The sequence below is a fragment of the Taudactylus pleione genome, unplaced genomic scaffold (genome assembly GCF_031769625.1).
Source record: "Taudactylus pleione unplaced genomic scaffold, aTauple2 ptg000078l, whole genome shotgun sequence".
NCBI lineage: Eukaryota > Metazoa > Chordata > Amphibia > Anura > Myobatrachidae > Taudactylus > Taudactylus pleione.
Genome location: NW_028284480.1, coordinates 6410001 through 6424774, shown reverse-complemented (window position 1 = coordinate 6424774; position 14774 = coordinate 6410001). Strand labels below are relative to the sequence as shown.

The 14774-nt window shown below is 38.8% G+C and overlaps 1 protein-coding gene across 1 annotated transcript in view; it reads right to left on the bottom strand.

The window, feature by feature from the left end:
- Positions 1-3799: 3799 nt before the first annotated feature.
- Positions 3800-14774, bottom strand: part of LOC148532404 (olfactory receptor 6F1-like) — a 20079-nt gene continuing 9104 nt past the window's right edge. The window contains exon 3 of the mRNA XM_088467922.1: positions 3800-4674. Coding sequence (XP_088324048.1) covers positions 3800-4674 — 875 coding nt within the window. The remainder of the gene's footprint in view (positions 4675-14774) is intronic.

Here is a 14774-nt window from a genome sequence, read left to right as displayed (position 1 = left end):
TATGAGACATCTTGTCTGCACGGTGGGTACCGCTTGCTTTGGACTCTGTATATCCTGTTCATGAAGCCAAGTGTGATTCCACAATCTGGAGTTACCTCCAAGCAAGCTTTTGACTTATTCCTTCAGCAGCAACTCCCAACTCAGACCATGTGCCAGGAGAGAGGCAAATCATTCTAGATTTATTTATAGTAATCCAAAGTTATTAGAAGTGTCACTGCTATAGAATATGAATAATTTATTAATAATAATTAATAATAGAATATTAATAATATAATAATAGATAATAATATAACAATGCTATCCATTGCAAATATTTCAAGAATATTCAAAAATCAAGTATGTTACTTTAAATGAATAGAATTTGATATTTCTTATTCTAACTGACTTTTTCCATATACTAAATTAGCACATACATTTTACATTAGTAGAATGTCCTAAACTAATGGTGGATTTGTCATTTGTAACCTAGGTTATGATTAACTCTTTGTGCACATGTTGGGGTCCTTGAAGTATATGCACAACTAAAGTAGGGTATCCCAACACCAACTGGCCAACATATCGGGTGCCCCATACACACTGGGCTTCTTATGTATAATTAGTGAGTGGGAGATCCAGTATATAAGGATCAACGTGTTTCCATGTGGAAGCAACCCACACCATCAGGAGCAAATGTGTATAAGTATATTTGTATATTTACATTATTATTCTTATTATGTATCTCTATATTATTCTTCTCTTCAGATAAAGAAAAGATATTACTGTGTTTTATAAAATGTTTTTTAATCAAGCCATGTGTATGTATATGGTATATCAATAGTTAAAAGATATATTTTCTTAATACCTAATCTATTGAGTGACTAAACACACTTCCCACTAGCACTGTTTTCTATTTTTAGTAAATAGCACAATAACACCTACAGATAAACAGACCCCCAAAAAAGTCCCAATACCTGAAACTGGCTACACAGAGGTGTAGCCACAAATATCTAACAAAGAACAATCTACATGGTTTAATTTATGATATGAAAGAGTCTATATGAATCTATTAATAAGACCTATACCAACTGTCTTGTAATAAAGACTTTCATTTAATGTTTTCCATGCTTTCCAAGTGGTACATATGGCCTGTGTGAAATATTAATTTGCAATGTTTTAATATTTTAAAATATATTTGTAAAATTAAATTATCCCACTAATATTCCATGTATTAAGGCACCACAATTATAATGCAAGCCTCACTCATTGCTTTATACATGGTATAATGTATCATAGGGCCAGGTAAGACAGATATACATATGCCCAAGGAACTGTGTTCCCCTCCTATGTATAGACATCATAGTTCCATCCTCTTCTCCCACATAGATAGCTATAATAGTGCCCTCCTCCACTCTCTGTGTACCATTTTTTTGCCCCCTCATCTGTATATTCATATTTGTGTCCCACATTCTCCACCTTCGTTTTATCCATTATTGTTCCACCTTCTTCTCCTCCCTTGTATAGACATTATTTTTCCCCCTCCATATGTTTTATTATTTGCTTATTTTTCTAGTAGTTTAATTACCTGGTCTCTTCTCGTGCCTACTTGACAGCTTGGCTCCTACTCCAGTCTCAACTTCTATAGCTGTAGGTCTCCTCTACTCAGTATTAAGTGACTGGCAGGCATGCAGGCAATGTCACAACATTATGCTTATGACATTACTGCAATTATGTGTCACATTGCTTTAAAAATGCTGTCCCTCTGGGGCAATAGTGTTCAGCTGCAGTGGCACCCATGCAGATCTCTGCACCCTTCAGAACTCTCCTAGTCCCAATACTATTGCTATGGTCCTCGCAGTGTGGAGACAGGACAGTGGACAAAACCTCTCCCTCCACAGTACTGGGAGCTGGTGATGATGACAGGAAAATACTTTTTCCTGTCACACTGATCCTGATGCTTCCTCCCGGTTTGGGGATATTTCATGGGGTGCCCGGAGCCGCAGCTCAATTCATCCCATTATTTAACCTCCCCATTATTTAACCTGCATACATACATTCAAAACTATAGTGACCAAAGACATAGGACAAATAAAACCATTACATCATCACAAACAACATAACATCTCAAAAGGCCAAACTTCAGGTTTTACAGATTTAGAAAAAAAAAATTATATTATCATGAAACAAGCCGACAAATGGAAGAATTTATGATCTTGAACATAATACACTACAATTTAGAGGCACTCAGAATTTGAAATGATAAAAAGGCATATTAAATACTTATAGGAGACCCTATATGCATATATCAGAAACAATTTAGGAGTCACTTAAATACTAAATAAAGGGCTGATAGTGGGCATTCTGAATAATAAAGAACATCAATTCTAAGACATTCAACACTCGGTCATACCAGTTTTCTATTACATATTGAAGATACACAAGATCACCACACATCCCCCTGGCAGACCTATAGTTTCAGGCACTAATCTTCTAATTGAAAACATATCATAGTACATAGATCACCACATGCAACCACAAGTCAAATTATAGAAATCACACCTATAAAACACTATACAAACACTTGCAACCATAACAGAAATCCAATGGAGAGATGACTATTGGTTATGCTCATGTGATGTCACCTTTCTGTACAATATTATTGACCATAAGCAAGGAAAAGCAGCCATTGAACATTTCATCGCAACAGAGACATAATTTAATACCAGCCATACACAATTCATTTTCAATCAGCATTCAATTCATCTTGAAGCACAATTACCTGTGGTTTGGAGACAATTTTAACCAAGAGACCACGAGAACAACAAAAGAGACCAGTTTTGCCCCCAGCTATGCCAATCTTTTTATGAGCATTTGGGAGGACACCAAGATCTGGTTTCAACATATATGAACAGCAAACCTGGCTTTGAGAAGCACTATATAGATGATGAATACTCCTTGCTATAGTTCAACAATTATATTAACTCCAATGACAGTAACCTCATATTCAATACATTACACAGCAAGACATAGATTATTTTCCTAGATCTTACCATATAAGTACATGATAGCATGACCAACACAAAGAGTTACCAAAAAACCATTGAATCTGGATAGTTACATTCTAGAAAATAGTGAACACAATCCAAATTAGCTTCAGAATATCCCAAGTTTAAATGCAATAGATAAAACTTCTCACATATCAACACATACAGAGAACAAGGACAATCATTAAAACAATATTTAGTAGAGACAGCCATGAATGAGGCTGAAACACAACATAAAAGTGATAATCTCAAACAAGCAAAAAAATTATTAATAAACATGATATCACATTTATTACATAAGACAAAGAAAAATGTTATACAATGCTAAAAAAAACATTGGCACATCCTACAATAGGAAGAATTAGTGAGAGATTTTCTGCTAATTAAACCTGCTATAATATCCCCCAAAAATTCAATATTTAAAACAAAAATTGGTCTACCTCTTAGCGTGTAACACATGGACAAACAGAAGTGCCTTTCTCTTAAAGACTTTGTCAAAGGTAAAGACAGCTGCAACAAGAAGCACTTTAGAGTTGACTTCACTTTGAAAAGCAAAACTAAACCAAAGGTACCAGACACAACTACTGACAGAACATTGCTAAAATATACTACCCTCCCCCAAGATTTTTTCTCACCACAGGTGTGCATAGCATACCATTAATGTCAGGGCAATGTATAATTAATGGCTAAAATCAATACCAAGATCAACATCAATATCATATGGATATTTCAAGTCATATAAATACTAGGAGATTTTAAAGATATCACCTCTCATATTTTCAAATAAAATTAAATTTGATTAAATTAATTGAATTTCTTAATTCCTTATTCCTTAAACTATAAATAATAGGGTTGAGCAATGGAGTCACCACAACATAAAGTACAGATATACTTTTATCATAATCAAAGGGCTGCTCATTAGGTGATCTCACATATATCAATATCACAGAACCATAATATATAACTACTACTGTGAAGTGAGACACACAAGTAGAAAAGGCTTTGGACTTTCCAGATGTGGATGGTATACTTAAAATGGTCAAAATAATCTGCCAGTATGATACAATAATATATAGTAAGCAGCCAAATACAATAATCCAAAGAAAAACAAAAAAATATGCTTTTAACATGGAAACGTCTGTGCAGGAATTATTCAGTAATGGAATCACATCACAGAAAAACTGATTAATCTTCCTAGGTCCACAAAAAGATAAATGGCATAACCAATATAAAGGTAAAAATGAACTCAGTATACTGCATGACCAACAGCCAAAAGTTAAGTGCCAGCAAAGCACAGGGCTCATAATGGATGAATATCTGAGCGGATTGCAGATGGCTAAATACCTGTCATATGCCATTACTGCAAGAAAGTAATTTTCAATGGCTCCAAGCAAAAAAAAGAAGTAACACTGAGCAATACAACCTACAACGGAAATCCTTTGATGCATATATAGAAGATCTTCGAGCATTTTTGGAAGGGTGACAGAAGTATAGCAGATTTCTAAGAAGGATAAGTTACACAGGAAAAAATACATTGGTGTTTTCAATTGGGTCTGTATCCAGACCAGTGTAATTATAAGGATGTTTCCTGATATAATTGCTAGATACACAAGCATTAACAAGAGGAATATAAATAACCATAGTTTGCGGATACCTGAAAATCCAACAAGAAAGAATTATGTTACTCTTGTTTCATTAGAAAGAGGCATTTCAATTGTTTTATATGTCATATAAAAACTATTTTGATTGTCTTATTGTCCAACTAAAATACTTGTCAGATAATTAAACTGTATTTTTTAGTCCCAAAAAATTGAATATTCTCATTAAAATCTATACTGTATGCATGCTGTCTTTAGAACAAGTGTAAAATAAATTACAATCAGTAAAGTAGATGCTTCCATTTATTATAGAATAGTCATTAACTACTGTCAATTTCTGTCTTTAGGGATAGATACACTAAGGTATGTACTTCATCTATTTGTAATTAGCCACTGGGATTTAATAGACATGCACATTAAAATGATGTGATCTGTTATTCTTGCAAATCTACCACATCATTAAATACATCCAAATGGCATAAACAAATTTTACAGTAGCAAATCCTACCAAAATTAGAAAGTACTTTACTTGATTCAAATAAATTTACTTGTTGATGGTGACAGGACCTATCCATTTTCCTATAGGCAATTTATTTGTTTATGTCTTTAAAAACTTCAAAGTGTTGTAGGGATGTGGGATATATACTTTTAAGCAAAATACTAAAACACAAGCATCTTGTTTGGTTTGTGTCCTACAGATGGATCATTTTAACACAAATATATAAGAAATCCCAACTTCAGTCTCTAAGGAATCCTAAAAGTGCATGGTTACCAGTTCTCTTCACATTGAAGGTTGATCTTTTTTACCAAATGTTCAGAGTCTGCTGAACCACTCTGTCAGTCCCTCCATTGGCTGCTGGTCTTCTACCATATTCAATTTAAAATACTTACACTCACACATAAAGCTATTAACCAAACCACACCAACATACATCTCTTCACTTATCTCAAAATATCTTCCAACCCGACATTTCTGCTCTGCACAAAATCTGCGTCTCTCATCCCCACACATTACTTGCTCCCATATATGGTTACAGGACATTTTTTGGGCTGCACCCACCCTGTGGAATGCCCTCCCATGCACAATGAGACTTTCCACTAGTTTCCAAACATTCAAGCGTTCTCTAAAAACTCACCTCTTCAGACAAGCATATCAGATTCCAGTACCGCCCACATAACCTATTATAGCTTCCCTATCTAACTCCCTTCTTATAGTAAACACCTATCACATCTTTTCTTCCTTTAATTTAATGAATTTGCAATATGTAGCACCTATCCTTGTGTATCGACACATATTTCCCTATAGATTGTAAGCTGGCGAGCAGGGCCCTCTTACATTTATGTATGTATTTTAAGTATGTCTTCAATGTGTGCATATATGTATGTATGTCTTTTACAACCCAGTAAAATGTTAATGTTGATTCAAATTGTAAAGTGTAACAGAATTTGCTGTGCTATATAAGAAACTGTTAATAAATAAATATTCACAAGTGAAATAATTAGTAATATCTGTAGATCATTTAAAATGTCAAAAGTCATTAATGAATACACATGTGCACCAACTAGGACTATGCACTGTTATGAAGAGGCAAAACATGGATGGAGTGTACATAGCACTTGCTCCAGATGAAGTTGGCTGATGGGGAAACCATAATGGTGCATCTTCTCAAATGTTGATAGCAGAATTATGTTACTTCAAGGGCATGTGCAACATCAGAATATAAGGGATAAACAGCATGGAGAGTAGCTCTTTCTATGTGCATTATGTGCCAAATAATTCCACCACAGCTCCTCCCCCTGACTCCTCCCCCTGACCTCTGCTCCACATCATACATCATTACACTGGATGCCAGTTTGGTGGGGGTTCCAGGCAGACACTTGTATTCAGGTTCAGACCTGGCCTACATTATCTGATTCCCAGGAGCCCCACTGTATGAGAGTCCCACATAATGTTGCATAGGGTCAAATTGATACCATCCATTACACCAGAGGAACTTCTTCCTAAAAAAAGGCATAAAAACAGGGGGTAGCGGCACAACAAAAAAAGAACAAGGGAAGATGTGTGCGGTAAAATAAGGAAAATAGGAGGGCTGTGGTGAGAAGTTCAGTAATGAAAATATAGAAGGGGGCACAATACAGAACATAGTGATAGAGGCACAATAAAGAAAATATACTGTAGGGGGCACAAAACATAACATAGGATGGAAGCACAATACATTATATACAGTAAATATAGGATGAAGGCACATTTCAGAACACATAGGAGAGAACATACAGGGAGGCACAATGCAGAAGATATAGAACAAATGGGGAGGGCAAAATACAGAACATAGAGTGGGGCATGCAGTATAAAACTTAGAAAGAGGCACATAGAGACATAAGGTAAGACAAGACAAAAAAAGGGAAGCATAATATTTACAGGATAAATTTTTATAGTATTTTTAGTATAGATTGTATAAATAAACCTAAAAATATTGTATAATTAAGGTAAACAGGGTCTGAATGGTTGTGTGTGGAGAGCCAAACTGCCAGGGTTCAGGCTTGGATCGGCCGTTACTCACCCCAGCACTGGCTTCCCCTGACTTCTCATGTGGTCAGACATCAGGTGCAGTGGTGGGTGACACACTGAGGATTTTGCCTTAGGTGCTCTTCGACTTCCATGTGTGGCTCCATTTCTTGGTTTGCGAAGTTGCCATCATGGGTGCCGTCATGTTAGTCTTCCTCACCTGACTGTTCCTTCAACCAATGGTAGCATAGTCTCGGTCATCTGACGCTGATCTTCAATGAGCTGCTTCCTTAGGGTATATAACTGGGTTCTGGACACCAGGAAGTTGCCTGTGCAACGTCATCAATACTGGTGTATGCTTGTCGTCATTCCTTTCCAGGTTCCTCACTCTCAAGCTATTTTCTAATATCATCTCGATACCACCCTCCGGAGCATCTGGATTCGCAAGTTGTGTACTTGGTACACAGAACTGAGTACAACTACTGAACCACCCTCTGGTGCATCTGGATTTGCACATTGTGTACTCAATACACACCACTGAGTACAATTACCGAACCATCTTCCGGTGCGTCTGGATTAACTCTGTTGATATTAAAATGAACCTCTATATACCCCTGCCTGTACCTTCTAAAATCCTTCCTATAAACCTCTAAGGATGACGCTAATTTGCGTATACAGTCATACAATAAATAGAGACTCCAGACTCAGAACATGTGGTTCTGAAGCACAAAGTATTATTCAAGTAAAAGTACAGTCAGTTGCACGCTATGATCTGTGTATAATAAGCGCAAATAAATACAATGAGAGAGACAGAGAGAGAGAAAGAGAGAGAGACAGAGAGAGACACACAGAGAGAGAGAGGCACACAGAGAGAGAGAGAGACACACATAGAGAAAGAGAGGCACACACACAGAAAGGCACAGAGAGAGAGAGAGGCACAGAGAGAGAGAGAGAGAGATAGGCACACACACAGAGAGAGAGAGGCACACACAGAGAGAGAGAGAGGCACACATAGAGAGAGAGAGGCACACACACAGAGAGAGAGAGGCACACACAGAGAGAGAGAGGCACACACACAGAGAGAGAGGCATACACAGAGAGAGAGAGAGGCACACACACAGAGAGAGAGGCACAGAGAGAGAAAGAGAGAGGCACAGAGAGAGAGAGACAGAGAGAGAGAGACACAATTTAGGCGCAAAAGGAAATTATACAGACCCCAAGTACAGTATACATACGCAGGCGCTTCCTGACCCGGAGATATGCATCAGCAAGAGACCCCCAGTCATACAGCATTCAGCATGAAGACTGAAGACTAGCATTCATGCACTCATATTTATACCCCCCCAGAATAAAAAGACAATAGGGGAGTCTGTTGCTGATATCATTGGTTCCCAGAGGAGAAGCATATGTTACAGCACATTTAACAGGCTGGTTCAAATAGACTCTCCATGCCTCTAACAGTTGGGGATCTTTCTAATCACGCCCTCTGTAACATCCTAACAGTTGTTAATGAAATAAAACATTTTGTTGCTTGTAGGTTCTGTGATCCATAACTTGAGTTTGCATGATGCGATCTCTCCACCGATAACACCGGAATGCTGTAAAAAACATACGCATCAGAACAAAACCAAACACAACTTGCTTATCATGTATAATACCTTAGTTATCAAATATCTTTATTTCTCAGCATTTAAACTAACTGAACCAACTTAAATCATATACTTTAAAGCTTATTAAACCTTATGTGTGAATATGCAATGTGTGAGTATTCAGGGTTTGATATAAAGATGTATTAATGTGTGTATGAAGATGGGTGCACTTGACTCTAACATCTTAGCATGCTGGGCCAGATAGTTCTATATGTCCTCTGCTTCCCTGTGTTCAAAGGAAAGGAAACTCTTTTGTTCTCACAGACTCTTGTGTGAAAATGCAAAATATCCCAGCTACAAGAGACAGACCTAAGGTGACACTCTAGCCTTTGAAATCATGTCATTGCAGGAAGCTTGCTAATGTATTCTAGCCAGACCACCCATAGTGGACAAACACTATGCAGGAAGCTTATCTACACAAGCCAGTTGTCACCTGGCCACTTGCTCTAATGCAATACTGTAAAGCCATTTCTGGAATATATCCTTTATAATACATAAAGTAATGAAATAGACTTTTGGTGAATCGCCGTAACCTTTGGTGATGGTCACAGATGCATTCGCATGATGCTAATGGTATTATCGCCACATGTACTAAAATGTGAGTTTATCTAAAAGTGCGCTTAGGCAGCCATTTTGCAAAATGGCGTCTTGCGGCCAGTCGCAAGAGGGTTTCGCTGCGATTCAATTTTAAACTGATCTTGTCTCAGCCAATAATCCAGCATCGACAACACGTTGTGAACTCAGTACCATAATAACATGAAGTGCGATTTAGATAACAGTATTTAAACTTAAATTGGCACAATGCTTAATAAAACCAAGCTCACCAGTAATAATATTGTGCTGTGTTTAGCTTCATTTAATGTCCTTGACTTCTGAATAATGGTGGTGTACCAATTACAGTGCACTAACAAAATTAAGAAAAAACTAGAAGGTAGTACTTTACACACTTAGGGGTATATTTACTAAAGTGTGGGTTTTTGGAAGTAGAGATGCTGCCCATAGCAACCAATCAGATTCTAGCTATTATCTTCAATATGGTGCAAAATAAATAATAAGTAGAATCTAATTGGTTGCTACGAGCACAATCTCCACTTCCAAAAACCTTAATTAAACCCCTTACAGTACACCACATTATGATTTTTGTTTTCCTTTGGTCCACGTAAATTTGACTGTGTATTTTGTATGTTTTTATAGAAAAAAAATAGTATATATATATATATATATATATACAATCAGGTGCATAAATATTGGGACATTGACAGAATTTTCATATTTTGGCCTCTATTCACCACCACTATTGCTTTGAAATGAAACAACAAGATGTGCTTTAACTGCAGACTTTCAGATTTAATTTGAGGGTACTTACATCCAAATCAGGTGAACGGTGTAGGAATTACAACGGTTTCTATATGTGCCTCCCACTTTTTAAGGGGCCAAAAGTAATGGGACTATCAACTCAAAAGCTATTTCATGGACAGGTTTGGGCTATTCCCTCGATATTTCATTATCAATTAAGCAAGTAAAAGGTCTGGAGTTGATTCTAGTTGTTACATTTGCATTTGGAATCAGTTGATGTCGACTCTCAATATGAGATCCAAAGAACTGTCACTATCCGTGAAGCAAGCCATCATTAGGCTGAAAACTCAAAACAAACCCATCAGAGAAATAGCAAAAACATTAGGTGTGGCCAAATCAACTGTTTGGAACATTCTTAAAAAGAAAGAACACACCGGAGAGCTCAGCAACACCAAAAGACCCGGTAGACCACGGAAAACAACTGTGGTGGATGACAGAAGAATGATTTCCCAGGTGAATAAAAACCCATTCACAACAGTTGGCCAAATCAACACTCTCCAGGAGGTAGGTGTATATGTGTCAAAGTCAACAATCAAGAGAAGACTTCACAAGAGTGAATATAGAGGGTTCACCACAAGATGTAAACCATTGGTGAGCCACAAAAACTGGAAGACCAGATTAGAATTTGCCAAACAACATCTAAAAAAAGCCATTAAAGTTCAGGAACAACAACCTATGGACAGATGAGACAAAGATCAACTCGTACCAGAGTGATGGGAAGAGAAGAGTATGAAGAAGGAAAGGAACTGATCCAAAACATACCACCTCATCAGTGAAGCATGGTGGTGGTAGTGTCATGGTGTGGGCATGTATGGCTGCCAATGGAACTGGTTCCCTTGTATTTATTGATGTCGTGACTGCTGACAAAAGCAGCAGAATGAATTCTGAAGTGTTTCGTGCAATATTATAAGCTCATATTCAGTCAAATGCTTCAGAAATCATTGGATGGCGCTTCACAGTGCAGATGAACAATTACCCGAAGCATACTGCAAAAGCAACCAAAGAGTTTTTTAAGGATAAAAAGTGGAATGTTATGCAATGGCCAAGTCAATCCCCTGACCTGAATCCAATTGAGCATGCATTTCACTTGATGAAGACAAAACTGAAGGAAAAATGCCCCAAGAACAAGCAGGAACTGAAGACATTTGCAGTAGTGGCCTGGCAGAGCATCACCAGGGATGAAACCCAGCGTCTGGTGATGTCTATGCGTTCCAGACTTCAGGCTGTAATTGCCTGCAAAAGATTTGCAACAAAATATTAAAAAGTGAAAGTTAGATTTAGGATTGTTTAGTTTGTCCCATTACTTTTGGCCCCTTAAAAAGTGTGAGGCACATATAGAAACCGTTGTAATTCCTACACCGGTCACCTGATTTGGATGTAATTACCCTCAAATTAAATCTGAAAGTCTGCAGTTAAAGCACATCTTGTTTATTTCATTTCAAAGCCATTGTGGTGGTGAATAGAGAAAATTCTGTCAATGTCCCAATATTTATGCACCTGACTGTATGTAGATATATATATATATATATATATATATATATATATATATATTGTAAGAGAGGTCCCTATGTGGTGTAATACTTTAAATTTACTCAATGTGATCATAGAAACAACAAAAATAAAGTGAATATACTCGCACCAAAGCTAAAAGTAATTGTGTTCTTATCTGTGTAATCCTTGTGAGCCTCAGCAATTATAGAGAGCTGTGCAACAAATGCTAGTCAAGTTGATCCATATGGTAAAGCTGAGTTACACAAACATACAATAGTGGAGTAATGTTTTTGAAAATGTACTTTAGCATCAAATAACATTAGGTTTAAAAATGTGTATATCAAAGTAACACCACAGTTAGTGGGACCAATAAGATCCTGGCTACGTGGAAGGAGGTGTGAGGTGTTACTGGAGATGGAAAGCTAGGAAAGCCAATAAGGACTAGAGGTAGAGAACAAGAGGGGCACCAACAGGACCAGGGCCAGATTAAGGCTTGTTGGGGCCCTGGACCAACCAAGTTGCCCCTGGTGGTCATGATTTGTGAGGATCGTGCACCCTCCGGCCACCTTCCTTCTGCTGGCACTGTCACCAGCCATAACCTAGCAGATGCAGCAGCAGCCTAGGCTAGGAGAACAGGGAACCAGAGGAGTGAGCAGATCGCCGATCACTTTCCACTCTGCAGAGAGAAAAATGGAGACACTGGACTGGAAAGTAAGTAGGTGGGAGGTTTTTTTTGTAGTTAGAGAGACTGCAATGCTGCACAGAGCCAGGCAGGCCAGGAAAGGTTCAGAGTTGGCTGGGTAGGAGCAATGTGTGGGGGCCCCCAAAGTGTGGGTTTCCCCAGGCAACCACCCTGTCTGCCTCTCCTATAATCTGGCACTGAACAGGACCCAAAACCACACCCCCTGAGGAAGATATGCTAGCATGATGAAATGCATTGGGCCACATCCACCACAGACCAGAATATGCCACACGGAAAGCATGCTTGCAGTGCTTGTTGTTTAACCTTATCCATGTCAGCATTTTGCTAACAAACCACATGTTAGCTGATTTTTATACTCTAGTACATGTTAATAAGATTTTAGTCAATAAACAATTTATTTTAAATTACCTGCCTATAGTTATATGTCCACGCACATTTCCACAATATCCATTCACTCCCACTCACACTGCAGCTGGAGGTGAAACAGAAACATGAGACTAGCAAAGTGAACAACACAGGGTGAGTAAATTTAAGCTCATCTCTTACTTCATTGCAAAATAGCATCCTATACAGGGGCGGAACTAGTGGCGGTGCAACAGGTGGCTTGCACCGCGGCCTGCTGTGGTGCAGGGGCCCATAGCCACCACTGCACCTGTCGTTAGTGTCCCCAGGGCCCCACAAGTATAGGGCAGACTGCAGTGAGAGCAGTCTGCCCTACACAGTAACAAACACAGAGCCGCCAGCATTCTCTCATTGGCTGCCGCCTCCATAGACGGAGCTGGCTGGAGCTCACTCATGAGCTCCGCCTTCTGTGTCCTCCTGCGGTGGGTGATGGGAGAGACATCATGGTATCCCTCCCATAGTGCAGAGTAGGCCGGGAGGCATGGAGAGCGGCGTTCGGGGCAGGAGTGGGGATTCAGGTAAGTTGTGGGGGGGTTTGTGTGTGTAAGGGGCACTGGCACAGCATAGGGAGGGTGCTACTGGGGGCACTGTAAAGGGAGAGGCTGCTACTAGGGTCATTGTATAGGGGGCCACTGCTGGGGGCACTATATGGGGGGTGGCCACTGCTGGGGGCACTGTATAGGGGGCACTACTACTGGGGACAATGCAGCATAGGGGGGATTACTACTGGCAGCAATGCATGGGGGACTACTACAAGGGGGTGATGCATAGGGGGGATTACTATGGGGGAACAATACACAGGGGGGGCTACTACTGAGGGCAATAAACAGGGGGGATTACTACTGAGGGCTCTGCATGGGGGGACTACTAGTGGGGGCACGGTATGGGGGGCACTACTGGGGCACTGTTTAGGGAGGACTACTACTGGGGGCAATGCAGCATAGGGGGGATTACTACTGGGGGCATTGCATATGAGGGTCTACTACTGGGAGATCTGCGTAGGGTTTCTACTACTAAGGGGCAATGCATAAGGGATACTACTACTGGGGGCACTGTGTAGGGGGGACCACTTCTAGGGGCACTACTGTAGGGGGGACCACTATTGGGGGCACTGTATATGGGGCACTGCATAGGGGGGCCCAAAGCATATTCTTGCACCTAGGCACACGACTCTCTAGTTCCACCACTGATCCTATAAGTAACTGACACTGCTCCCATTCTTCCACAAGGTGTGTGTCTGTAATGTGAAACAGTGGTACATACAGTATACAGCTGCATTTATAGCTGCATTTACAGCTGCATTTACAGTAGAAGTGTTTTGGTATGACTGAGTTCATTTAAGAGACTGCATTTGAGAAACATTTGCCGGACACTGGAATTTTTCAAATTTATTTTTCTCATTGTATGGTATAAAGTGCTGCTAAACAACAATCTACTCTGAAGAACAGTCCATTTGGAATGTTTACAGTGACTGTAAACATTTTTACAGATAGTGTGTAGTACTGATACTGTACATTGTATCTTTATGTAAATTGTATGAATCTGCATTGTAAACTGGTTAAGCACTGCATGTATCATAATAACCCATAGTTATTGTAAACAGTCTTTCCTTGCCTATCTACATATTCTACATAAATAGACAAAAACAATTTCAGGCAGACTCTAATAAAGAATTTAAATTTTAATAAACATGATCATGAGCACACCACAACATGACAACTATTTTTATTTTCTTTCTGCTTTTTCATAATGATTTGTAAATGAATGTGAAGTTACCTGGACCCGTTATGTGAATATTGGGATAAAATAATTATTGTTATTGTTTGGAATACTTAGATACAGGGATGGAACTGAAGGTTAATATTGAAACTAGAAATTTCTTAAAAGTGGTATACATCACACTGGAAAACTTCTAAAGAGGAGATCAGCTTTGTCAAGTTCTGTGAAGTGTGGAAGAGATAAACAATTAAACAAATTAAAAAAGAATTGTCATGAATGGATGCACACTTATTAAAATTTTACTTTTATTGTATGTTTATTAAAATATAAT